Source organism: Juglans regia, chromosome 1 (genome assembly GCF_001411555.2).
Source record: "Juglans regia cultivar Chandler chromosome 1, Walnut 2.0, whole genome shotgun sequence".
In the NCBI taxonomy this organism is placed as follows: domain Eukaryota; kingdom Viridiplantae; phylum Streptophyta; class Magnoliopsida; order Fagales; family Juglandaceae; genus Juglans; species Juglans regia.
Genome location: NC_049901.1, coordinates 11,348,415 through 11,375,324, shown reverse-complemented (window position 1 = coordinate 11,375,324; position 26,910 = coordinate 11,348,415). Strand labels below are relative to the sequence as shown.

General features: G+C 35.6%; 1 protein-coding gene across 2 annotated transcripts; it reads left to right on the top strand.

Annotated features, from left to right (window-relative positions):
* The first annotated feature begins 2,528 nt into the window (after positions 1–2,528).
* LOC108996361 (DNA polymerase delta catalytic subunit) lies at positions 2,529–21,652 on the top strand. 2 transcript variants are annotated; one of them, XM_018972221.2, is made up of 30 exons: positions 2,534–2,978; positions 3,061–3,171; positions 3,719–3,825; positions 3,947–4,106; positions 4,465–4,660; positions 4,770–4,905; positions 5,013–5,150; positions 6,429–6,506; positions 6,688–6,779; positions 6,993–7,059; positions 7,161–7,232; positions 8,520–8,606; positions 9,995–10,114; positions 10,211–10,309; positions 12,496–12,603; positions 12,742–12,837; positions 16,702–16,767; positions 16,888–16,944; positions 17,071–17,158; positions 17,250–17,329; positions 18,009–18,122; positions 18,836–18,950; positions 19,030–19,202; positions 19,358–19,429; positions 19,545–19,619; positions 19,710–19,799; positions 19,885–20,045; positions 20,443–20,516; positions 20,633–20,720; positions 20,855–21,652. In XM_018972221.2, the coding sequence occupies exons 1-30, from the start codon at positions 2,723–2,725 to the stop codon at positions 20,940–20,942; spliced, it is 3,264 nt and encodes a 1,087-aa protein (XP_018827766.1). In that variant the 5' UTR covers positions 2,534–2,722; the 3' UTR covers positions 20,943–21,652. The 2 variants fall into 2 exon arrangements, with proteins under 2 accessions (XP_035550975.1, XP_018827766.1); XM_035695082.1 differs by lacking the exons at positions 19,885–20,045; positions 20,443–20,516; positions 20,633–20,720; positions 20,855–21,652 and having other exon boundaries at positions 2,529–2,978; positions 19,545–19,611.
* The last annotated feature ends 5,258 nt before the right edge of the window (positions 21,653–26,910 follow it).

Genomic DNA, 26,910 nt, shown 5'->3' with positions numbered 1-26,910 from the left:
TAATGGACCATTTCGATCCATCATTTTCCCATACTGGATTGGACCGAACACCCATAGGGACCGATCCGATCAGTCTAGCCTAATTATTATTATTATTTTTCTAGAAATCAATTAATAAAAAAAATTATTTAAAATACTAAATTAAAATTAAGTGACTTATTAATGTGGATTATGTAACTAATTTAATAAATAAATATTTTATATGATCAATGATAATAAATTAAATGAAAATTACATTATTAATTTGTATAATTACTATATAATTAGTTAATTGATATTATATATTAGTTAATTAATAGAATATTAACAAGTGTTAATAACATATTTAAAATTTTATATTATTAATGGTAATAGGTTAGATGAAAATTACATAATAAATTGTACAATTATTATATAAATAATATATATGAAATATATTTTTTATTTTTATTTTTCATTCGGTCCGATCTAGGATGGAAAAAACTTGGACCTAGATCGGACCGAGACTGATCGGTCTCAGTCTCGGTCCAGCTCAGTCTCGGTCCAGTCCAGTTCAGACCATAAAGACCGGTTCGATTGGTTTCTCCTGTCCAGACCAACTGTTTATCACCCTTAATGGAAGTTTTGAAACTCAAAAGATGTTTCAGCAAAGAGATCTCACTATGAGTACTATTGTTGATAATTATTTTTGCTTATGTTGAGAATTATCAATTGGTCCGCATACACCAAAAAGTCTATAAACATTTATCTTCACTGTGTTGGCAATGTCCTCCATGTAGGACGTGGAATCTTAATTTTGATGGGGCTATTTTTTGTTCATTAAATTAATATAGGGTGGGTGCAATCTTGAGGGATGCAAGAGGCGATATGATTATAGCCATCCATGTTTAAGAAATGAGAGGGTATTTATGTAGTGGATGATATTGAGGCCCTTGCTGCCTTGTGGGGGTCTACATATGATTTATCATTTGGAGATTTCACATTTAGTTATTGAGGGAAATTCACTTGTTATTGTGGAGGCTATTTGTTCCACTCAAGAACAACTGTTCAGTTATAGTCCCTTGATCGAAGAGATTCAAATGTTGTCATATTCTTTCCATTCTATGGATATTTTTCATGTTGATAGACAAGGAAATGATATTTTTTAGCGCGACATGCACGTTTTGTAGATGACACTGTCTCATTTTCTATAAACCACACCACAATCTCACTTTCATCTCACTATGTAAGATGTGACACATTTATCACTATTGGATGATTAATAATCATCCAATAGTGATAAATGTGTCAAATCTTACATAGTGAGATGAAAGTAAGATGGTGGTGTGGTGTATAGAATGTTCATTTGTTTAATTATATGAATGAGCATTAATGTTTATTCTAAAAAAAAAAAAAAAAAAAGGAAAAGAAAAAGAAAAAAGAAAAAAACTTAAGATGAACCACTGTTTGGCTGCATCCCATCGCACACCTTACGTGTCGATTAAAGATTGTGTTTCCTTCTCTCAAACTTAGTTCACAATAGACAACAATTACTTGATGGGAAGAGTGTCTTCCATTGAACCCAAAGAGCCCAATCCTGCTCCCTTAAAATTGCTCAGAATCTCCTTTAACGAAACGCAGTCGTTCCCTTCGTCTTTGCTATCATTCGACTCTTCGATTAAGGAAGAACTCTTTGAAGATTCTTTGTTTGCCTCCCGACCTTTCCCCCGCCCACCGACACCGAATGCCAACCCGACGCCATCTCCAGTCCCGCCGATGCTGTCCTCCAGGAATAGACAAGAAGGCATGCTGCGCTGATCGGCAAAGCTCGGGATGGCATTGCGCCGATCCCCTAACGTCGATGCCGAAGGTTGGACCCATAAGAACCTTCATTTTAATTTCCAGATGGTCCCAATTGAGAACTTTTGTCGTTGTTTTTCTTTCTTTTTCCCTCCAGTGTTATCGCTTCCGCCTCGGACTTAACCTCCTTTTGAGCTTCGTGAACACAGGGCTACTTGTCATCAATTAACGGCTGCTCTGGTTGGTAAAAGACATAGAGTCAAAGAGTGGTTGAGAGCATGGGATAAGATAAGAAGAGTCGTGTTGGGTGCAAGTCAAGCGTTTGTAAAAAAGACGAACATGGATAAGGATCAGCAGGTTGGTCTCTCGCTATCTATTCTAGAGATAGAGAGAGAAAGAGAGTGCGTATGGGTGTGCTGCTTTTGGATAGACATTACAAAAAGAAAAAATCTTAAGATCAACCACATAGGAACGTCGCTCAGTGTCATTGGACAAAGAGACAGCATCGTCGGTGGTAGTGGGCAGAGGAAGGTGACGTGATGTGATGCGGGCGAGAGAGGAGGTTTTTTGCGAGACAAATTCAAATTAGGGAAGAAAACTATACCGACCAACAAAACACACCTTTTGTACCAACGAAAAAAAAAAAAAAATTATTTACATAAGTCTATAGCCGCAACAGACCTATAGTGAAAAAGAAAAAACAAACATGTAAGGTGTGGTGAAGGTACGGCTGATGTATAGTTCTGTTAAAAAAAAAAAAAAAGAAAAACCAGCGGCCCGCGTAGGTGTGCAATATGTGTACTGCTCCCTAGTTTTACTCAACCCGCAAAACTGGCGGGAATCTCAGCACAAGCTGTCAGTCCTTTCCCTCCAAATACTTATTTCTCTCTCTTCCTCTTCATCAGACGTAGACTCAAGCTCCCCAGACGCACCCAAAATCCCAGATTCCCAATTACTCTAAGCTATGAGCAAGAACGGCAACACCCGGAAACGCCCGCCCCCGCCGCCCCAGCCCTCGCCGGCTCAAACTCCTAAGCACCACGCGGCATCCCAAGAGGACGACTTCCTGGACGAGGACGTCTTCCTCGACGAAACCCTCTTACTCGAGGACGAGGAGATCCTCCGAGACAGCGAGGGCCGCCAGGCCCTCGCGGCCCGACTTTCCAAGTGGTCCCGCCCGCCCCTCTCCGACGCCTACGTTTCTCAGTCTCGGAGCATCCGTGAGTGACCGACCGACTACTCTACTCCCTGGATTTTTACTGCGCTAGGGTTTCTGTAATTGTTTTCATTTTGGTGTCTTAGTTTTTCAGCAACTGGAGATTGATTATGTGATCGGGGAGAGTCACAAAGAACTGTTGCCCAATTCAGCTGGACCCGCCGCCATTATCCGAATTTTCGGTGTTACTAGGGAAGGTTAGTAACTCATTATAGTTCTTTTCAACTCTCGTTTTGCTTAATTTTCGAACTGAACGTCACGACAAAAATTTTAAAAAGAAATTAACTTATTTATGTTCGGAGAATAGATTACCAGCAAAAGGCGAATTACTGCTTATTTAATCATTTAAAGAGTGACCTTTTACTCAGCTGCATTCCCAAGTTGTCACGATTGCCGAGCTTTCACATATTCACTCAATTTTTCACAAAGCAAACTGACATTCGCAATTTTTTTTTCAAACCAAGTCGAACTGATAGAAATTAGTAAATTTTTCATTTGAAAAATCTTTCCCGAGTAATTCATAAATTCAGACTCCAACCATTCGGTTACCAAATCCAGATTAGAAAATAGTTTAGATAATTAGTTGCAATTTTTTATTTTTATTTTTATAGTTGCAAAATTTATAGTGTTTTATGTTTATAAGAAGTAATGAGCACTGAAAGATACCCTTCACTGTGGTAATTTCTTCTAAAACATTCCCCATCAATATAATAAAATCTTTACCTTTTTTTGGCAATCTGCTAGGGCATAGCGTTTGCTGCCATGTTCATGGGTTTGAGCCATATTTTTACATCAGCTGCCTGCCTGGAATGGGCCCTGATGATATCTCTCGGTTTCATCAAATTCTTGAGGTATTCATTCGTCACTTACAGGGAAATTATATACATTAAATTGCCGTAATTCCACTGATTGAAAGAGAAAAAAAAGCATTGACTCATCATGATACACTTGTATTGTTTGGTGATGCTTCAGGCAAGGATGAAAGAGGTGAATCGGAATGGTAAGGTACCCAAATATATCCGTCGTATTGAATTAGTGGAGAAAAAGAGTATTATGTACTACCAGCAGCAGACTTCTCAACCTTTTCTCAAAATTGTCGTTGCCTTGCCAACAATGGTGACCAGCTGCCGAGGTATAAATTTAGATTTATGAACATAAGGATCAAAAACTTGTGAAAATTATATATATATATATATATATATTTTGTCTTAATGAATTGCATGGGAAATGCATTCATGGATGGATAATGACAAAAATAATCTTTGAGATTAGTTTTTTATTCTCTTTCATTTTCTCTTTTTGTATTATTTTTCTTTCCTATATTCTATTGATACGGGTTTTATTCAGCATAATCTTGTCCTCATGTAGCTAATAGAGTAATTTATATAATTATGCAGTTGCTTTGAAGGTTTAAAACAAGAGGCTTATTCTTAATAGAAATTTACTTGTAAGTGATATGATTTCTTGTCAACATGCTAAAACATTGACAGGTATTCTTGATAGAGGCATACAAATTGATGGTTTTGGAACGAAGAGCTTCATTACATATGAAAGCAATGTTCTTTTTGCTCTTCGTTTTATGATTGACCGCAACATTGTTGGTGGGAATTGGATTGAAGTTCCTGCTGGAAAATATAAGAAGACAGCAAAGAATTTGTCTTACTGTCAATTAGAGTTTGATTGCCTGTATCCTCAAGGATGATAGGTAATTGTATCACTTAGGAGAAGGGTCCAGTCATGTTTCTTATTGAGACTTTTTCTTCCTATGAAGAACCTTCCTTAACAACTTATCTAGGTATTCAGAGCTGATCAGCCATACCCCAGAAGGGGAATTCTCAAAGATGGCTCCGTTTCGCGTACTTAGTTTTGACATAGAGTGTGCTGGTCGTAAAGGTCATTTTCCCGAGCCTACCCATGATCCCGTTATCCAGGTTCTTCTTTGTCATCTATTTGATTTATTTGAGGAAGAGAATTTACTTGCTTTATAATATCATTTTGTTTTATGCTTTTTGAAGTGAAATTGCTCATTTCTTTTTAGGTGGCAAATCTAGTAACTTTGCAGGGAGAGAACCAGCCATTTATTCGGAATGTGATGACCCTTAACTCATGCTCTTCAATAGTTGGTGTTGACGTGATGCCTTTTGATACAGAGAGAAAAGTTTTGTTAGCTTGGAGAGTATGGTTTTTATCTATACGCAGTTAAATTAACTGTAAGATTTTGTACAGTTAATTTTTACTTATAAAAAATAACTGTACAAAATTTGTTTGCCCTTGGCCTTGATCTTCCCATTGATTGTTTGAATTATATGTGGATGTGAGTCCCATATTTTTAAAACTAGCTATATCATATGCGATGGTGTGTTGTGTCTTGCATTGTCCAAGAGTGCTTATGGATTTCTGTTACCACTTCTATGATGACGGCATTCTAGTTTTATTTTTATTGATATTAGATTCTTTAAGCTATCAGTCTATCTTCGTCATTGAAACTTTGAATTTTACATTTTACTTTTTAATTGACCTTTTAATTTGAAGACAAGGGAAATTGTCAAAGTTGAGAGAGTAATATGCTTTGTGAGTGTAGTTGTGAACTTGTAGTCACCAAACTGTTTTGTAGCATACCATCAATTCCTCATTGTGTTGCCATGTTTATCATGCTCATCAAATATCAAGATCATTGGAGATAAAAACCTCTTTCGGGAAAAACTTAATCTATTTAAAATATACTGGGTATGTAATTTTCGTATTGGATAGAGACTGACATCCAATGAACACAATTTTTATTCATGATAAGTTCGTGGGTGATATTTAACCCAACAGCAGTTTAAAAAAATATTAATCAGATAAATAGCTACGAGTGGTACAATATTACAGAATGCTACATTGTGTGTAACTTAAATTTAACATATGGTTCAATTCTGTATAAAAAAATGAACTTCAAAAACGAAAATTAATGGAGTGTTGAAATTTTTATTATTATAGCTTAAAAAGAGGATACAGTCACTATATTTGCTAAACCCAATTAGATTAATAATAACAATTAGGAAAACATCAAAAACACTAATAATCTATGATGGAATTCATAGATCAAGCTAACTTAGCTCTCTTTTGGACAGGGTTATCGAAATAAAGCCCATTAAATTATGATTAACCGTGCATATGAATTGTTGACAGAGTGAAGAAAAATTCTTTATGTAATGGTGCCGATTATCGTCTCTATTGTGCATTGATGGATTAGTTTTGATAGAAATGTAGTAAGTAGTGAAAGATGTATCGTTTTTACTTTCCCTTCAATTTTTTATGAATCTTCTTTTCCATAGAAATGTAGCCAAGCCTATTTCCATTAATAAAATTTATTATTTACTGATAAAAAATGTAGCCAATGTATAGTAGAACTTAAATGTATTAACGGTCTATCTATGCATGTTTATAGTCTAATAAGTAGGTTTTCTTGCAGGACTTTATCCGTGAAGTGGACCCTGATATCATAATTGGATATAACATTTGTAAATTTGATTTGCCATATCTCATTGAGGTAATTGACATATTGGACTTTCTGAGTGTTGATGCAGATTTTTCATTGTAAATTTCCTCTACATTGTTTTAGTATCTTTATCGCTGTATCTTTCATTACAATTTACATCTTTTAATGCCAAGTTTCCAAGACGTTTTCTAAATTACAGCTAATCTCACAATCCTGTTTTTATGGTCTTCAGAGGGCTGAGACCTTGGGAATTGCAGAATTTCCAATATTGGGCCGCATCAGGAATAGCAGAGTTCGGATCAAAGATACAACATTTTCTTCAAGGTAAACCCATTCCAATTGAATTAATTAATATTTTTGCACATAAAAATGAAGTTAATGGTATAGGTGACTTGAAGTAGGGGTTTTGTTTTGCTAAACTTGTTGCTTCTTTGCTAAACTTTTCATGGAAAAATAGTTTTTTGGCATTATTTTCTGCCTTTATAGAATTCTTGTTGACTTCTGGGAACATTTTTTTGATATTTGTTGGTTTCACAGACAGATGGGAACCAGGGAAAGTAAAGAAGTGACAGTAGAAGGGAGGGTTCAATTTGATTTGCTCCAGGTTTTGTCCTAAGCCTTTGTTTGCTTAAGATGGTGTGCTTCATCTATCATATATGATATAGACTAACAACAAATAATTTATTTCGTTATCTTTTATTGCAGGCTGTGCAACGGGATTATAAATTAAGTTCTTACTCATTGAATTCTGTTTCTGCACACTTCCTTTCCAAGCAGGTAAATTTTGTTCTTTGATTTTAAGTATGCATCATCCCCTTTGTTATTTGTTTGTATTAGTTGTAAATATATAACAGTAGATATGCAGGAAGAAAATTGAAGGATTCAGGTAAAACTAACATGGGATGAGCATTGTGCACTTTCTTGCAGTTGGAGATTACTTTAATAAACTCTAGTTCAGTTTGTGTGGCCCTAAACAATGCTTTAGAGACGGTTGTATGAAACTAATGCTTTCTTAGTTCTGTATATCTGTACATGCACCATTCCATGGTATTTTATATTGCATCTTTTATATATGGATTTTTCTATTTAATCAATCTCATTGCCTTCTTGGTTGGGAAAGGTAAAAGAAATATCTCTCATTGATGCATAGTTGAACATTTTATTGTCTGTATTTTCTAGCATTTACATTTTATCATCTGAAGGTCAAATTGACGAATCCCATGCTATTTAGTTATGTGATCTTTTTGGTTGATTTGTTTGAATTAAATATGGAGCCATTCTTTCCATGGGATGCTATCATCATCATGAAGGTTTGTGTTCATTATTGATTGACCGACAGTAAATCTGTGAGCGTATGGCTCCATAATTAGAATTTCAGTGTGATTAATAAGATTGTTGGCATGCTGAAGCCTATTATTTTGCTAAAGGTGAGGTCAAATTAGGATTACTTTTTTTTCCCGGTATATTATGGGCTTCCTTCACTGTTCACTGTCATATTGCAGACCTCCATCATCACGTTGGCAATCGATTTTTGTTATCTGCTTCTTTTTCCTCTTCTTTATTAAATAAACAGTTTTATAACTTCTTGTTAAGCATTGAGAATTTTATCTCTGAAATTTTAGCATCTAGTACCTTTTATAGCACGATCCCAATCATAACGCCTGACTGGTTGGGTCTAGTGGTCCTGGGAAGTCTGCTCATATTTCCTTTCTCTTTGTCGCTTTTGACAGATTGCTTGTTTTGCTTATATATGAGGTTGTGTTCATAATGCCATTGACAGGGTTTTATTGCTGCTTGTGCTTATGTTTACGATTGGGGCCCTAAAAGCATGGATTGATATGCGAAAAAATAGCTTTCTTGCTTGTGGCATGTGTGTGTATGTGTGCATGTATGAGGTTTTACTTCTGTTTTGCTTAACCAATCTCTTGTCTGTCACTATAATCCATGAATCTTCTAATTCCTCTTAACCGTCTTTTGTATCCTTTTGTTTGATTTTTTCCTTACCTCAAAATACTCATCAATACCTAGTGTTGATATTGCCGTTGCCATATTCCTTGTGTGCAGAAAGAGGATGTACACCATTCAATAATATCTGATCTTCAGAATGGAAACGCTGAAACCAGGAGACGGCTTGCTGTATATTGTTTGAAGGTGCGTATTCTAGTTTCTCTATATTGTGATTTCTTTCCCATCCCACCTTTTGCTTTGTGTATGCTTCTTTGCCTTTTGCATTGTGTATGCTTCTTTGCCTTATTTAAGTGCTGCCTTTGCTTAACATAATTGAGCAAATACCTTATTGCCATGTATCTTCAGTGCAAACATATTTTTTTAATGTTTAGCTCTACCCACTTTTTAACGAAGGTTAATAGGTTACCATTGGAAGGAATGTGTAATCCATACAGTGCTGTGTTTTATTTTTAAGTGGGGAAATGTCATGCCATCATGCCTTTACCGCAGTTATCATTAAGTTCTCTGTGATCTATATCGGTTTTCACTGAAGCGAGGGACTATATAAAATAATTATGGAGACCATCAACTGGATCTAAGTTTTGCTTTTCAGTTCGTTCTTTGTATGTACAAGATGCTGTATAGGCCGAATGGGGTACACTCTTTTCCTTGGAAGAGTTTTTGGAAGAGCAAGGTGCCTTCAAAGGTTGCATTCTTTGGCTGGTCTGCTTCTTTAGGGAAGATTTTGACTTTGGACAATCTCAGGAAACGTGGATTAATTGTCATGAATTTGTGTTTCTTATGCAAGAAATCTGGTGAATCGGTGGATCATTTATTATTACATTGTGGGGGTGACTAGGGTGTTATGGGATGAAGTGTTTAATAGGAGTGGAATGGTTTGGGTGATGCCTAGGAGGGTGGTGGATCATTTTGGTTGCTGGAGAGGATGAAGGGTTAATTCGCAAATTGCTGCTGTTTGGAATATGATCCCTTTATGCCTTGTGTGGTGTATTTGGGTTGAGAGGAATGGTTGATGCTTTAAAGATAAGGAATGCTCGATGGATGAACTTAGACGTTTTTCTTTAATTCCTTATTTCAGTGGGCTTCGGCCATTGTTTTTAATGGAACCAGTGTCCATGGTTTTCTTGTTTCTTTTTCTAGTTCCTGACTTGTAACTATGTTTAGTATTTGTATACTTCCTGTGTACTTGGCTTTGCCTTGTTTCTTGTCTCAATAAAATTTTCTTATTCATCAATTTTTTTTTTTTTTGTTTGCTCTTGACATTGGAAGGTAAATTTTGGTGGTATAGTTATATTAGATGTCCATTTGTTTAACCATTTATTCCTAGTCTTTTTGTGGAGTGGTTTGTGATACAAATTTAACTTGTGAAGACGCCCTAGATTTTATAGGAATAATCGAGGATGCCTCCCTCTCTGTAATAATTTTCTCTGTTAATTATTTCATCACACTACATTTCACTATAATTTGTGCCTATCACATCCACTATACAGCTTGCTTACTTGAAAGAAAAATCAGTCACAAAATGCTCATGCAATGCAACTGAATGAATGATCCAATATTTTTTATTGTAGGATGCTTATCTCCCACAGCGGCTTTTGGACAAATTGATGTTCATCTACAACTACGTGGAGATGGCTCGAGTAACAGGTGTTCCTATCTCTTTTCTGCTTTCAAGAGGACAGAGCATCAAGGTTAGTATGATAAACTCCTCAGCTTATGAGTTTCCCATATATACACAGAATGGTGAAAGTTGCCCAACTGTAGAATATGAACCCTTTCTTTTTCAGGTACTTTCTCAACTTCTTCGGAAGGCAAAGCAAAAGGGCCTTGTGATTCCAAATGTCAAACATGCAGGATCTGAACAAGGAACTTATGAAGGTGCTACTGTAAGTCAACATTCTAATTTACAGTAATTTCATGTGCTGCAATTAATTTAGCTGGCATCCTCATGTTTGGGATGTAAATTCATAATGCTTGCATTATTAAGCAACAATTATGCAGTGATTTTATTGGTGTTGCATCTTTTGTGAACTTGACCGATTGCGTTTATGATTTAGAATGGAAGTGTACAAGGATTATCAAGTCCTAATCAGGTTGACTTATGGTAAATTTCACAAATATAACAATATTAAGTGCAAGTTCCAAAGCTTTAGATTACATAGATAGGAACTCCATAAAACATTCCAGTAGATAAGAAATATTTTTTGTAAAATGCTTTAATTGGCCTTGTTTGTTTTATGCATTTTGACTATTATCAATTGTAGTCATGAACTGGCTCTCTTTTTCATAATTCTTTTTTAAGAAAAACTTGGAAGATTAATTTTTTTCTGAGTTTGGACATGCTATTTTTAATCAGTAAACATTTTCTTTGCTTTTATAGGTACTTTCCCCCTTACTCAGAGTATTGACTTATCAATGCATGAGCAGATCCTTTTATTCTCTCTCTCTCTCTCTCTCGCTCTCATTAAAGTTGGTATTTCTGCTTTTTTTATTCGTTTACTGTTGGATAAGTATAATGAGGTGACTGATGCATAAATGGAAGCAACAAGAGAAGTATGATGATTGTATGCCATGCTACAGGTGCACTGGGATTAGAATGTAACATGGACCTTTTATTTGTTTATTTATTTTTGTATAATAAGTGTTACTATGGAAACTACCTCTATTATTTCTGATAATGATCTTACGGTGAAGAACTTTAATGGAGTATCAAATGATTGGGGTTGTGGCCCTCTAAGAAACTACCTAGAGGCATGGCATATGCCTTCAACTACAGATAATGGTTTTGTACATTACTTTTATTGTTCTGTTTTGGTTGTACATGTGAAGATGTTCTTTACATAACCGGATCCGCACACCCCATTGCTGTTCCCCTGCCCCTGTGCAATTATCTTCTTTTTACTTTGGTTCTGCAGTATTTGTATTTTCTGTATCAAAATCTTGACTTTCATGGTGAAGAGGTATATAAGCCTATGGAATATTAGAGAGTGGATGCTTAAAGAGCTTTGTATGCTTGCTGATTTCATTTTAGTTTGCAAAAGTTAGTTGAAATACCACCAGGGGTGCTGGCTCAATGGTCTTTAGGTTACTCCCAAGTGGTTTGGCATGTATTAGCTCATGGCTTCAAATCTGAATAGGATTCACCTTAGACTATTGGTATTAGCTGCCTAAGGATTCATTGAATTCCCTAGAAGGGTTGGGGTCTAAGCTATAGCTCAAACCTGACTTAAGGGAACGCCCAGGCCCATATTGTTCGGTTCCCCGCAGGTAGGATGCTACTATGACCATGCCCAGTTAGGGAAGTCCCCTTCGGTTGCCCCCTCCTAACCTTTTTGCTTATAATTTTTTTTTTGAAAAAATAATATTTCTTCCTTTCTCTCTCGTCCCAATCAAAATTCAATACTAGGTAACCAAAGGGGGAAAGACTTGGGGCTTGTTTGGGAAAGTCATCTCATCTCATCTCAAAATTTCTCATAATTTTATTCCCAAATATCACTCAAACACACTTTTTAATTTAAAATCTTTAATTTTTTCATCTAATCATTACCTAATCATTACAACTTTTCCAAACTTTCAAACAAAACACAAAAAATAATACTACTTTTTAAAATTTCAAAATAAAAATAATATTAAAAAATTATATTCTAACAATATTTTTAACTTTATAATACTTTTAGTCAATGTTTTCTTCTTTTTCAAAACTCAATAGAACATCTTAACTCAAACCAATTCACTATTATTCACAAACCATTTCATTATTCACAAAATTCTCATCCCATCTCATTCCCCACCCCTTGGCAATCAAGCTCTGTGGTGTCTAGGGTGAAAAATCATAAACTTCTGAATGCATACAATTTAATATAATAAGAACGCTGGTACACACAATAATAAGAATGTTGTTCTACTTTGAGAGTTCTGATATTTACATAAAAATGTTTCTGACATGAATTTGCATTGTGCCCCCCCCCCCCTTTCCCACTTTTTTTTGTTGACATGTCTTTCATTTAAAACTCCTATTGAAAATCATATCATATGTTAATGTGCTTTGATATTTGGGATGTACAAAATGCAGGTTTTGGAGGCAAGGGCAGGATTTTATGAGAAGCCAATTGCAACCTTGGATTTTGCATCCTTGTATCCATCTATTATGATGGCATATAATTTATGTTACTGCACTCTGGTGATTGTTCTGGCTATCATTTCTGTTTGCTACCAGGATTTTTTTGCTTGGAAACTATGCTATTATTTGACATGAATTAAGTTATAATGTAGAAGCTTTTATCGGAGCAAAAACTAATTCCTAATGGTCTTTGTGAAGGTGACACCGGAGGATGTTCGCAAACTTAACCTTCCCCCAGAATGTGTCAACAAAACTCCATCTGGTGAAACATTTATTAAATCAAATTTACAAAAGGTGAGTTTTTTAAAACTCTATTATATATATAAACATTATGGTAGACATGAGTGAATGATTGAATTTAATTAGTTTTTATACAAGTTTATGTCCATTATAATGATATAATGGAGTTGTGATTATTCAGCGTCATGCTAATTCAAGGGGTCTTTTTTGTCATTGGATGAGTATGGGAATGGGAGCAAAAGGGGCTCTTTGTTTATTCCCAAAGGTTTACATGGTAGAGGTTGTGAAGAATTCGCGTTTTTCATGCGTTCGATGGCTGGTTTTGAAGTCTTTGTTCGGGAAGAGGAAAACATAGTCCAATATGCTCAGGCTATCAATGTTAAGGAACGGCATGGGAAGGGGCGAAGTAGCATGTCATCAGCGGGAAGGGTCTTCCTCCCAAACAGTGCATCATTTGCGTCGATCTTGAAGAAACCGGTATCTCCTCCAGTAGGTAATAGTTTTAATGGTATGGAGGGTGATGGTCAGAGGAAGGGGAAGGCGATTGGTGGTGAAGTTTAAAATGAATGGAAATTCTCTTCACGTGTTGACAAATGGCATCATAAGGAGGCTTGTGGGGTTGGCCGTTAGCATTCTGTGTATCCTGTCAGTGGAGGAAGTCGAAGGGATGTTGTGGGCAGCTAGAGATGAGTTGTCGTGTGTTTTGGAAAAGATCAATGACTTGATGAATAAAATTGATTCGGGCTTGGGCTTGGTTATGGGCTTAAGTAGTGTTTTGAAAGGCCCTAGTCACTTAAGTTCCTCTAAAGCATATGGGCCTCAGATTGCAACTGGTAGGGGCGATGGGCCGGGTTTGAAAGACAATGTTGGAGGCAATGGTTTGGGCTTGAAGCCTGCTTCTCTATCATGGCGGGTCAAAGCCCACTCCGGGTCCTCTCCCTTGGACTTGATTGCAAATACGACTCAGACATTGCAGATGATTGCTTAGGGACCCCCCGTTGTCACAGAACTTGTCGCCTGCAGCTGGAGACCCTTTTCCTTTTCCTTTTCCAACGCCGATGGTCAATGTTCATCTTGGTGCCTCTTCCTCGGTCGTCATAGAACTTGTCGTTGACAGCTGGTGACTCTACCTACGCCAGCACCGAAGGTCAATGCTCATCCTGGTGCCTCTTCCTTAGGCACGAATGCGTATTTGACTCAGACGTCGTCGGTGGTTGCTCAGGGGACCTCTCCGTCGTCACAGAATTTGTCGTCGGTCGTCGATGACCCTCTTCCTATGTCAGAGCCAATGATTAAAGCTCATCCAGGTGCCTCTTCCTCGGGCACTAACGTTAATAGGTCTTAGTCATTGCCGGTGGTTGTTGAGGGAACCTCTCCGTCGTCACAAAACATGTCACCAGTCGTCGGCGACCCTCTAGCTCCTTTGCAAGCGTTGATCTCTGTTTCACATGGCCTCTCATCTCACCCCGATTGTAACCAATTGCACACCTCTGTCTCTGGTGTTGTCATGAATGACGATTCTGAGAGTGTCTAGTCAGATTATCGATGAGGAGGATTTCTCTAGGGTTTTGTGTACAAATGAGGATGTAGATTTGGTGATTTCCGATGTTGAGTCTGATGATGAGCATGATTTGCAGTTGGTATGCAGGGGGTCTAGGGTGGGTGTTTCTATTAATGGAGTGGAAGATATGGGGGATGAGCCTAGTCCCATTTGCTCTTTGCCTCCAACTCATTCTTGGGTTGGTTTACATTCTGATTGGGTTTTACAGAAGGTGGATGAAATCCGTGACTGTGTAGGGATTTCTTGTGAGGATTTTGAAGAACAATTCATTGCTATTGAGGTGGGACAACCTCTTTTGGCTTTCAAAAAAAGAAAGAGAGCTTAAGAGATTGTCATGCACTATCAATTATGATGTAAGGGATGGTAGTGCAAGCAAAGGTAGGCAAAAAGACAGGGCAATCAGCAGTGATTTATGAAGCCAAAGATCCTTTCTTGGAATGTACGGGGGTTGAATAAACTGTGAGCGTCTTTGCATAAGAAATCTGATTCGGGAATGGAAAGTAGACATCATTTGTTTGCAGGAAACCAAATTGAAGTTCATTGATAGAAACATTATCAGAAGTTTGTGGGGATGTTCATATGTTGGATGGGTCTCGCTGGCCTCTCAGGGGCTTCGGGGGGTATTATTTTGATGTGGGACAAGAGAGTTGTAACTGGTGGATGAGTATGTTGGAGACTTTCTTGTGGCTTGCTCTTTCTAGAATGTAAATGATAGGTTTGGATGGGCCTTTGCTGGTGTGTATGGGCCCAATGTTGACAGAGACAGGAGGTTTTTTTGGGATTAGATTGCTGGTTTGTGAAGTTGGTGGGAGGGCCCGTGGTGTATTGGAGGAGATTTTAATATCACTCGGTTTTCGAGTGAAAGGTTGGGGATTCCAACATTGGTCCAGCCATAGTTGATTTTTCAGATTTAATCTTTGATCTGGGCTTGGTTGATTTACCTTTGGCAAGGGGTGATTTCACTTGGTTGAATGGAAGGGCATGGTCTAGGCTAGACAAATTTCTTGTTTCTCCCTCTTGGGAGGCGCATTTTCCTGAATTATGTCAAAAACGCCTGTCTAGATTATGCTCTGATCATTTTCCCATCTTTCTTGATTGTGAGGATATTCATAAGGGGCAGAGATATTTTAAATTCGAGAACATGTGGCTCAAAGTTGATGGTTTTGTAGATAAGGTGAGAGTGTGGTGGTCCTCTTATCAGTTATCAGGTACACCTAGCTTTGTCTTAGCTTTGAAGAATGACTTGAAGAAATGGAATTAAGGAGGTGCTTGGGAACATTGGGGATCAAAGAAAGTCTCTTTTCGAGGAGTTGCAAAGATTTGATGAAAAAGAGGATGTAGGGGTTCTCTCGATTGATGAGAAGGTTAAGGAAACTCAATGTTGCTTCTGATCTGGAAAAAATTACTCTTATGAAGGAGATTTCATGGTGACAAAAGTCTAGGGAGTGCATCAAATTCTTTCATAGAGTTGCTAATTCTCATAGAAGAAATAATGCAATTGAGGTGCTCCACTTAGATGGTAGTGTTCTTATGGGTCATTCAACTATTAAGGATTACATTATCCTTTTTATGAAAAACTTCTTATGGAGCAGTTTTCTTGGAGACCCAAAGTTGATGGGCTTGTGTTTGATTCGATTGACCTGCCTAGTGCAGTCTGGAGGGGAGGACAGATTAATCTGGAATCAGCTTGGTAATAAGAATTTTTTGGTTAGATCTCTGTACAAAGTCTTGGTGCCACATTTTTGTAGTGATTTTTTCCCTCGGAAAAATATTTGGAGATGCAAGGTGCCTCTCAAGGTCCGATTCTTCAGGTGGTTGGCTGCTCATGGGAAAATACTTACTATTGATAAGCTGAGAAAGCGTGGAATCATTGTAATGGATTGGTGTTTTATGTGTAAAAGGTGTGGAGAATCGGTAAATCACCTTCTTCTTCATTGTGATGTGTCGAGGGCTTTGTGGGATGAGGTCTTTGTCAAGTCTGGAATTTCTTGGGTGATGCCTAAGAGTGTAGGGAATCTTTTGGCCTGTTGGAGAGGGATTCAAGGAAATCGTCAAATATCGGCTGTTTGGAAGATGATTCCTCTGTCTTATGTGGTGTATTTGGAATGAGAGGAATGGACGCTGTTTTGATAATAGAGAACGCTCGGTGGATGGGATTAGGGCTTCTTTTTTCATACTTTGTTGCTTTGGGCTTCGGTTTTGTAATAGATGGATTTAGTTTCATTGACTTTCGTGCTGTTTTTCAGCTTTAGTTTGTAATTAGGTGTTTTCTCTTGTATACTTCCTGTGTACTTGGGCTATGCCTAATTATGTGGTTTTTAATAAATTTCTTACTTATAAGAAAAAATATATCTCAGGGAATACTTCCTGAAATTCTTGAAGAACTGATTACAGCTCGTAAGAGAGCAAAGGCAGATTTGAAGGTAATTACCTTTTACTTGTGTTTTTGCTGCCATTATATAAACTTTAGCATGCATTGTGATCAAGCTGTTTTCTTGGCGTTTTGTGCATGTAAATGATTGTCATCTCCACTTTTATTATAGGAAGCGAAAGATCCACTTGAGAAGGCTGTGCTAGATGGTCGACAGCTGGCCTTGAAGGTGAGCTTTGCATTTTTAATTTATTGAAGTTCTGTGGTAGTTTCTTGTGCTTGCGTGTGCTCACCATTCAAGAATAGTCAGTTACCATGCATTTTAAGTTCTCTGATGTCTTCTTTTTGTTTTCAGATAAGTGCAAATTCTGTATATGGATTCACTGGAGCTACTGTTGGTCAGTTACCTTGCTTAGAGATATCTTCAAGTGTTACAAGCTATGGTACAGTTAAAAACTGGTTATTCTCTGCATGAGCTAAAATGCTAATCATTTCGAGTTCTAATTGTTTGCATGGTTTGGTTGCTGTGTAAAGGTCGACAAATGATTGAGCACACCAAAAAACTTGTTGAAGATAAATTTACAATGCTTGGGGGCTATGAACACAACGCTGAGGTATTTTGTGTAGACTTTTCTTTTCTAATGTTGAATAATACTCTAATCAAGGGCTATGCATGGTACGTCTGTCGTTGAGGTAGCCTGGATTCCAGGTGTCTTATATGTGTTAATTCACTTTTTTCTGGGGATGATAATTCACAAAAAGTTTATACCTTTCTAGGAGATGTTTTAAGATTACACGCAGAATCCATTCTTGTTATTTTATGGAGAATCAGTATGAGATAGTAAATAGATATTGAAGTACAATGGTTCTGGTGGCATTATGGTTTGGGATTGATGAAACACTTGTATTTTTTGTTTAGAAGTACTATTCTATGGAGAATCAGTATGAGGATGTGGAACCCATATCAGCTTGGAGAAAGTTTTCGTCTTTCTTAGGCTTTATTGCTGCTTTCTATTCACTCTTGAGTGGTTTTGGGTGCCTTGTCCTGTTTCTGATTTCATATGCACAACAGAACTGCAACTGCTGCACATTGTATTTGCCTTCATTTTGGGAATTGAAGTTTTGCATTAGGAATGCATGATGCACGTCATCGTTCTCTCTGTACATATATGGATGGAATTAGTAGTATGATTTTGTTAATGCCCATGGTCTTTCCATTTAATTTTATTCTTGTTTTCTTTAATACCTTAGTCTCTTCAAACATGGATTGAATTAGTAATTGTATGGTATCAGGTTATATATGGGGACACAGATTCAGTTATGGTACAATTTGGGGTTGACACTGTGGAGGCTGCCATGAACTTGGGGAGAGAAGCTGCTGAATATATTAGTGGAACTTTCATTAAAGTAAAGAATTTATAATAATTTCATTATTCTTGATTCTTCTTTTATCTCACATAGCAGCTTTCCAATTGACATCACACCAAGTCTTTGGCATCAGTTCAGAATATGATTCTAATGAGATATAAGAAAGAGTCTGCCTTGCTCAAAAATTTCTCACTTTGCCTTTATCTTTGTGTGGAATAGAAGATTTTCAATTCAGTATTTAAAATAAATCTCAACAAATCCTTATCAAGCTAGAACAACTTAGTTGTTTGTGCAGGATCATTTAATTTGGCCAAATGCTATGACTCTGTTGGCTTTGACGAGGATAGTGCTCCAGCTGATTAATATTTACTTATCAATACATATGTGGATATAGTGAACGGTACTGTTCATTCACCTGGATGCAACTTTCTGGGACATCCATCATGTTAATTTAGTTTATTGAACTTTGGAAAGGGAAATTTTCAAAGCAAAGCAATTAATGCATTTATCCCATGTATTTTAGTTACAAACTTCCAGAATTTCCCTAAAACAAGTTTGATGGAGAATCAGCAAGGGTTACATGGAATATTAGAAAAATGCTTCGACTTCTCTGTGATGGACATAATGTAAAGCAAACAATTTATTGTGGTACACATGGAGTAAAAAAACTTATGTGGTTCCAATTTTCTTTTATGCTTATTCTTATAATGGATTCTCTATTTTTGTTTTCTTTGATGTTTCGGTTCATGAAGCCAATCAAACTGGAGTTTGAAAAGGTTTATTATCCATATCTCTTGATTAGCAAGAAGAGATATGCCGGTTTGCTATGGACAAATCCAGACAAGTTTGACAAAATGGACACTAAAGGTAAATGTAGGAGTTCCTCAAGTTTGTGCTTCTCTATGTTTTTTTAATGTCAATTTTCAAGCTCCCCTTTTTGTGACAGGTATTGAAACTGTTCGAAGAGACAATTGTTTGTTAGTCAAAAACCTGGTAAATGAGTGCCTACACAAAATTCTTATTGACCAGGACATTCCTGGGGCAGTCCAGTATGTGAAGAATACCATTGCAGATCTTCTTATGAACCGCATGGATTTGTCACTTTTGGTTATCACTAAGGTGGGAAAAATATTTGGCTAACATTGTTCTGATGTTCATTGTGTGCCCCCTTGCATTTCTTTTTAGATAGTTTTCAATATGCTGGTTGTAGTTCCATTTTAGTGTGATATGAACATATTTGCTCTGTACCCTCTACTAACATACTCATTGAGCAGGGTCTTACAAAGACAGGAGATGATTACGAAGTCAAGGCTGCTCATGTTGAACTTGCCGAGCGTATGCGCAAGGTTTGTTGGTGCCTTATTGACTTCATTGCCTACTTCGTAATTGCTTATATGGAATTGTCACATATACCATGTTCCTCTGGAACATAAAATAACTATTTCACATTGTTACTTACAGCGAGATGCTGCTACTGCTCCAAATGTTGGGGATCGTGTACCCTATGTCATTATTAAAGCTGCAAAAGGTGCCAAGGTATCTCTTTTCTTTTTTTCTTCTTTTTTTTTTTTGTGTGGGAATAATTATATTTATGGTGATCAAAACTAACCAATAAATTACCATCAGGCTTATGAGAAGTCAGAGGATCCCATCTATGTCCTTGAGAATAACATACCAATAGACCCTCATTACTATCTTGAAAATCAAATTAGCAAGGTTAGTTTTGTATTGTGCTTTGCAGATGCTTCCCTGTTTATGATGCTTGTTTTCATACCTGTTAATATTATTATTCATGTTACAGCCACTTCTAAGAATATTTGAGCCGATTTTGAAGAATGCTAGCAGGGAACTTCTTCATGGAAGTCATACAAGATCTATCTCTATCTCTACTCCCTCTAACAGTGGTATAATGAAATTTGCAAAGAAGCAACTCAGTTGCATTGGCTGCAAAGCTCTAATTAGGTATGATTCTATTGCTTCACCTTGTACCTTTTATTATTTTTGTTAACGTTGAACTTCTGTTGGTAAATGCAATATACTGACTATATTGCAGACTGGTTAGGGTGCTATTATTGATAGTTGCACTCAAGAGTTTTACAGACATGTTATTTCCTGCATTTACGTGCTAAGTGCTGATTGGCAATCCTACAAGTTGTCTGGGAACTTTCCTCAGATACAAATAGATCGTGAAACCTCTATTAGGAAGAATCATAGGGACACTTGAGAAATGGCTTTTATAATGCATACTTGCAGAGGAGAAATGATATTAGTAATTGTGAAATATTTTTGTCGTCGCCTGTTTTTCTTCATTATTTTGTTTACAGTCTAATACTATACTATTTGGTGTGTTCTGAACCAGCAATAATGATCGAATTCTCTGCTCACACTGTAAGGGGAGAGAAGCCGAACTATACTGCAAAACAGTGGCTCATGGTAAGCACTTTTAATATTTCTTTTTATATCTTTCTCCAGTTTGAACACGTTTATTTGTATAATGGACGAACGAAGGGACTTTCAATTAGAAACAATGAACTATTGAGTGATTGCAGTATCTGAGCTGGAGATGCTTTTTGGGAGGTTGTGGACACAATGCCAAGAGTGTCAAGGTTCTCTTCACCAGGATGTGCTCTGCACGAGGTATTCATATTTGTTTGCTTGTATGCTGTAGTAAGTTTTTTCCCCGTAGGGATTTTTTGGAAAGTAAAATGCATGGGTTGGCTTATGTTTCCCAGTACGCTATCTTTTTGTCTAACTTACACATTTGTTCACAGTCGGGATTGTCCAATATTTTATCGGAGAAAGAAGGCACAGAAAGACATGGCTGAAGCCAAGCTGCAATTAGAGCGGTGGAACTTCTAAAGTTCTTCCAAGGTTGGCGTATTGTTCCCCTTCCCCGAATTGGTTTACTAAATTCGATCTCCTGATTGATAGCACGTGCATATGGAGGTCTGCACAATTTCTCAAATGATATAGTCAAGGGGGATGAGGACTTGATGAAAAGTGTGATTTTTGAAAATTCGGGTTCAAGAGTTGAACGTAGGTGTTTTGTGCATGAGAAACTGAAGGGAATGGAAGTTCTCAGTAATTGTAAAATTAAGGGGCCAGTTTCTGTTGGTGATATTTTGCTCGGTCGTCCTTTTACCAATATATCAAGAATCGGCTTCAAGGTGCTTTGCTCTACCAGTAAAAATCTGCAGTCATTCTTGACCTTTCTGCTAGAAGTTAGAGAGGAGGGATGAGTTTTTAAATTGGCTGGTGAATTGGATATGTGGTTTTGATAGTTGAGACGTTTACTAATCTGTAGACTCTTAACGATTCCTAACGTGTAAGAAGCCCGCAATCGTTTAAACTATAGCTCCATGCCCTGCCTAGATCTTGGAGGGCATTTGGATAGATTGACAGTAGTGTGTGTTAATATTGTAGATGAGTTCCCAGGCCAGAAGTATGGATGAGTTTTGTAATGCTATATTTTTCTTTGTCCCACATCAAGATTTTGTTTATAATTATCCTCTTTGTTAAAAAACGGGATTTGGAAGTTATAAGAGATCTTAAATATTTGTCGTACACTACTTTCAGTTTCTGAGAACAAATTTGTCATTGATGCCAATGATCTCCTTTGCAGGAAATGATGCAAGTTATATAGCCGCCTCAGGTCTGCTTTTTTTGCTTGACCATTTTTTAGTAGCAACTTTTTTTGTTACTGTTGCCGTAAAAGTAGCAAAATTAATCATAACTCCCAAGAAATTACAATGATAGAGAGCTATCATGATCATCTTCAAATTTATCATTCTGAATTACACTATTTATTTATGTGGTAAATTATAAGTATATTTATAAGTTAACCATTTAGATGAATCATATATAGAAATCAAGAAAGAAGAGTAGTATTGTCTATATATATATGTATAGAATGAAAAGTAGTAGTATATTTATAAGTTTTGTCATCACAACTCATCTCGTATGGTAAAAAGTCATCTTCTATCTAAACATCAATTACTTTTTTAGAGATGTTTTCACATGGGTTCCCCAACGACAAAAGAGTGTTATGCTTTTCACTTTTTAGTCTGATTTTGCTTTTGTAGATGAAAGAGAAAACCCATCTTCAGATGAAAGAGAAAGGTTTCCTGCGTGATCACAATGCCGATTTCATTAAATAAAAATTTGATATAAAATCAAATAAAACTTAAATTAAAATATTATTATTTTTTATTATTAACTTAAGATTTTATAAAAATTTTATATAAATGTTTTGAGTTAATAATATTTTTTTATATAATTTGATTTTATAAAAATATTGTCTATCTTATAATATTACTATGAATTATATTATAAAAAAATGGGTATTTAATGTAAAAAATTATTATTACTTATAAATATATTTATAAATAAAACAAAATTATTATAAATACTATGCAATCATTTGTTGGATCTACATCTATCTTTTTTCAAATAATTTAAAACCATATTATCTCACTTTTAATCCAAACACATAAAATTTTTAAAAATTATCTCAACTCATATCAATTCATAAATCTCATTCTATTTACAAATTATCTCTTCTTAATCCAAACTGACTATACAAAAAGAGAAATCATAAACTCAAAATATGGGCCAAGCAAGATTGTTAGCAAAATATGGGTCCATTGCCATGAAATACTGCAAGAACGTTGCTTCACTTGTTATAACACGCACGCCCGTAAGGAGTGATTTAGATAGAAAAATGCTTCTATTTTATTTCATCTCATATTACCTCAATATCCGATATCATAAATATAAATATTTTTTATTTCAAATTTTTAACTTTTTTATCTAATTATTATTTAATTATTATAACTTTCTCAAACTTCCAAACAAAATACAAAAAATATTAATTAAGCTTTTTCAAATTTCAAAATAAAAATTATATTAAAAAATTATATTCTAACAATATTTTAACTTTATAATTTTTTTATATAATTTTTTCTCTTTCCTTTTCCAAAACCCCACAAAATATTTTAACTTAAATTATTTATAACTTATCTTAACTCAAATATCTCACTATTATTCACAAATTATTTTAACTCATTTTTATCTATATTCAATATTCAAAATATTTAAATAGTAGTTTTTATCGAGTAGTCATGATGTTGCTCTATTTCAGACTTGACACATTAATGTATTGTTAAATTTTACGTTAAGAGTTCGCACGGGCTAAGCTCCCACTAACATAAGCTCATATATATATATATATATAGTGTGTAACACGTGATAATTGATTTTATTTCGTTGTTATCATGATTGGTTTTCTTCACATGCATGCAAGGCTTTTATTCCATCAAATTGGGATTTCTATTTTCTTCACATGATATAATCTCTGTTTTGTCAAAATGTTAATCATTGATCACTGCGTGACTACAGAAAATTCCATCAAATTGGGATTCAAGATGTCCGACCTTAAAAGAAAATAATAGTTATAGTCATTATGGTCTTATATTTATTGGCATTCAATGCCTTCTAACATGAGAATCGACCCATTTTCCTCTGAACGTGCCCCACTTTTGCTCTTTTTTATGGATAATCTTTTTTATTAATGGCTTTGCAAGTCGCAGATTCCAGACCATACGATTGATTAAAAAATATCTATTAAAGAGATCAGGAGCACCATGTTTTGTAAAACAAGAGTAGTGTTCTGGTTTTGGAGGGTAGTCTGTCGTTTTCATTCCATGAATCTGGCCGTCTACTTTGCGTAGTTGGGCACGTGCAAGGCCAGTGGCCAATAGCCAGTAGCCCTATTGTCAGCAAAATTGAGGTCACCATTGGACAAATAAACTCTGTTTCACTACTTTTTATCTTCATAGTAATTATCTTAATCCTCCTGATCAGCAGCATGAGATGATGAAGTTTGATGAGATTTTGAGCTGATAAATCATGGATGATGGTGTTTTGGGGGAACAGAATGAATTATCTTTAATCCACAGTACTGCTTCTTCAAGCGTATTTGGTAAATATTGAACATCAAGATCAGTTAAAAATAGATCAGGACTTGGACATATGTTCGAAAGTGGATCACTAAATTAGAAACAAAAATTCTACGTACAAATAGCACAATCCCACTCATGTATTAAGTTAGTTTTAACACACAAATTAAGCTGGGAACGAACTACTTTAATTATCCCTGTAACTCGTGCAGCCACCTTATGCAGATCATCATCTACCACCACCATTCCTTTAATTTTCTTCCACTCAAAAAAAGAACCTCCAACCCTTCTTCTCATCGATCCTAAATTTGAAGTACTCTCTCTCTCGATAAATGTCAGGTGCCATGTCTGTGATCCGGTGTGCTAAAACTGTACTGGGCGGGCTTGCATATATATATATATAGAACAACTCGAGTCTCAAAATGTTAATTAGCGGCCACAGGGAAGGAGATACAACAAGGAGATTAAATACATAATTAGCATCTGCTCAATATTATATCATCTTAATCATCAGTATACACAGGAACTGAACAATATATATATATAATAGATACGTTGATTACCAGAAAACAAAAGCACAACGTACAAACAAAGGTTCACATGACGATGAGAAAGCATACAAGTCTAAGCAAACTAGCTAGATAGCTCCTGATGATCTGGATCTACCTTAATTTCTCAAACTCTATTATGGTTTGGAGATCATTAATTAAGGTATATATAGAATGATCATCTTCTCGATCGTATCAGCAGTGGCCGACACACACACACACATGCATATTTATATTTACATCACTACGACATTAAAAAGCAACAGATGACACCCATGATAACATCCATCATATTAACATCCCCATGAACCCTAAATTAACCCAGAACGTACACCTCAGCAAATGGGGAGATCCCCTTCAATTATTTTTGGAAGAGGAATTAGAAGTGGACTTGGAACCCCCATTAAAGATACCAGCCAGGATCTTGCCTCGCGGTGGTGGCTGGTTTCCAAATGAAGGGGATGGGTGGAGCACTTTCTTTTGGCTGGAATCTTGGTTGCCGCCATTCCCACTCATGTTGAAAGTACTCCTTCTATCTGTTTTCAGCTTCTGAAGGGTTTGAGTGCTGCCATTTTCACTGGACACAGAGGCAGATCTTATAGTGTTGGAAAAGGTATTTTTGCAGTCTAGGTAGGACGCAATGTGACGCCAAGGCATGACGCAAATGCTTGTGTAAGCGCAAGGCAACGAACAGGTTTAGATCACGTTTGAAACGAGAAGAGACGGGAAGAAGGAACAAAATTAAATAAAATATTATTATAATATTATTATTTAAAATTATTATTATTTTTAAATTTAAAAAAATTAAATTATTTATTATATTTTATATAAAAATTTAAAAAAATTATACTAATGAGATGAGATGAAATGAAATATTTTTTCTATCGAGACCTAATCATAAACAAATTTTTCATAATGAAATAAAATAGGAATAATCTAAAAATATTTCTGTCATATAATTTACAGACTTATTTGCTTGATAATTGTAGCAAATAATTGAAATTGTAGAACACAAAAATACCATATTTAAAAATCTGAAAATCTGAATTTTTATTTTCTAAAGAATTAACCTGTTTGATAAAATTCTATTTTAATTTCTTGGTGGCTTTTCTAAAATATCAATTAATTTCCAGATGAACTAATTTATTTAATTCGAGTAGTATTGATGATTTATGACATGGCCTGGATAATATATATATTAATATATGATTTGTATCCACAAAAATTTGGATATGACTCTCAACCTAAGAAAATGACCGAAATGCCCGCTGACCATGACCTGAATAATTCAAACCAAACCCCAAAATTCCAAAGAAAATCATTGTCCGTGGCTGGCCACTTAGAGCACTCTTATTGGATTAGTTAAAGTTAAAGTATATTTTGATGAATGTAAGATGAATTTAACATTTAGCTATTACATTCATATAAATTTCTATAATGGAATAGCCATTTTTTCATTATATGACAATAAAATAATATAAGATGAATTTAACTTTGACTATTCACATCAAATCTCCACATTGAATTATCTATTTATTCATTATATAGTAATGAGTAATTAATAATTTTAAAAAATTTTTAATTTTTTTAATTATGAATTTATTTTATTTTATCATATTTTACTATTCATAATATTATATATTAATTAGTAATTGTATTCTAATTATATTTTTTCAATTGTCATTTAAAATGGAGAGAGAAATAATTAATATTAAAAGGAGAGAGAAAGAAATAATATAAAAATGATTTGATGAATGAATATTGTGTTCCAAATTTAAAAATTAGTTTAGACTTTACTGTAGCTAGTTAATTCAATGTGAGTAATTTTATGACCTAATAGTTAAATTCTCATTGGATTTAGCTTTTAGCTAATCCAATGAGAATGCTCTAATGCTCTAAGAAGTTGAAAAAAATTGAAACTTTCTTTCTTTCTGAAGAAGAAATTCAAGGGGTACCACCCATTGGGTCCAAAATTCCAAATCATTGATGTCTTTTTTATAATATCCATAAATATATAATATCATGGGTGTGTAACCAAAGCTCAAAAGTATCTTACAGTCGAAGAATTTTGAGTGCCTTCTTTTCTCTCTGAGAAAGTAAGGCGGTTCCCTTCCTTCAATAAGGGGTTTAGTCTCTTCTTACAGAGAGTGTAGTTTTTAAGAAGTTATGGCGGTGGAAAAGATAATTCTATCAAAACAGTGGAAAAATCTTAATTTGACCAATGAAGAAAGTGAAGTTTTTCATGCTTCTAATGAACAGGAGTATGGAGTTCATGGAAAACATTGCATTATTGGCAAAGTGCTGGCTGGAAAAGGATTAAAC

What these genes read in the sequence shown, in the direction of transcription:
- LOC108996361 (XM_018972221.2), top strand. Translation starts at nt 2,723, where the DNA reads ATGAGCAAGAACGGCAACACCCGGAAACGCCCGCCCCCGCCGCCCCAG. An exon ending in GATACAACATTTTCTTCAAG is followed by an intron (nt 6,780 to 6,992) that starts GTAAACCCATTC and finishes TTGGTTTCACAG; the next exon opens with ACAGATGGGAACCAGGGAAA. An exon ending in TTGAAAATCAAATTAGCAAG is followed by an intron (nt 19,800 to 19,884) that starts GTTAGTTTTGTA and finishes TTCATGTTACAG; the next exon opens with CCACTTCTAAGAATATTTGA.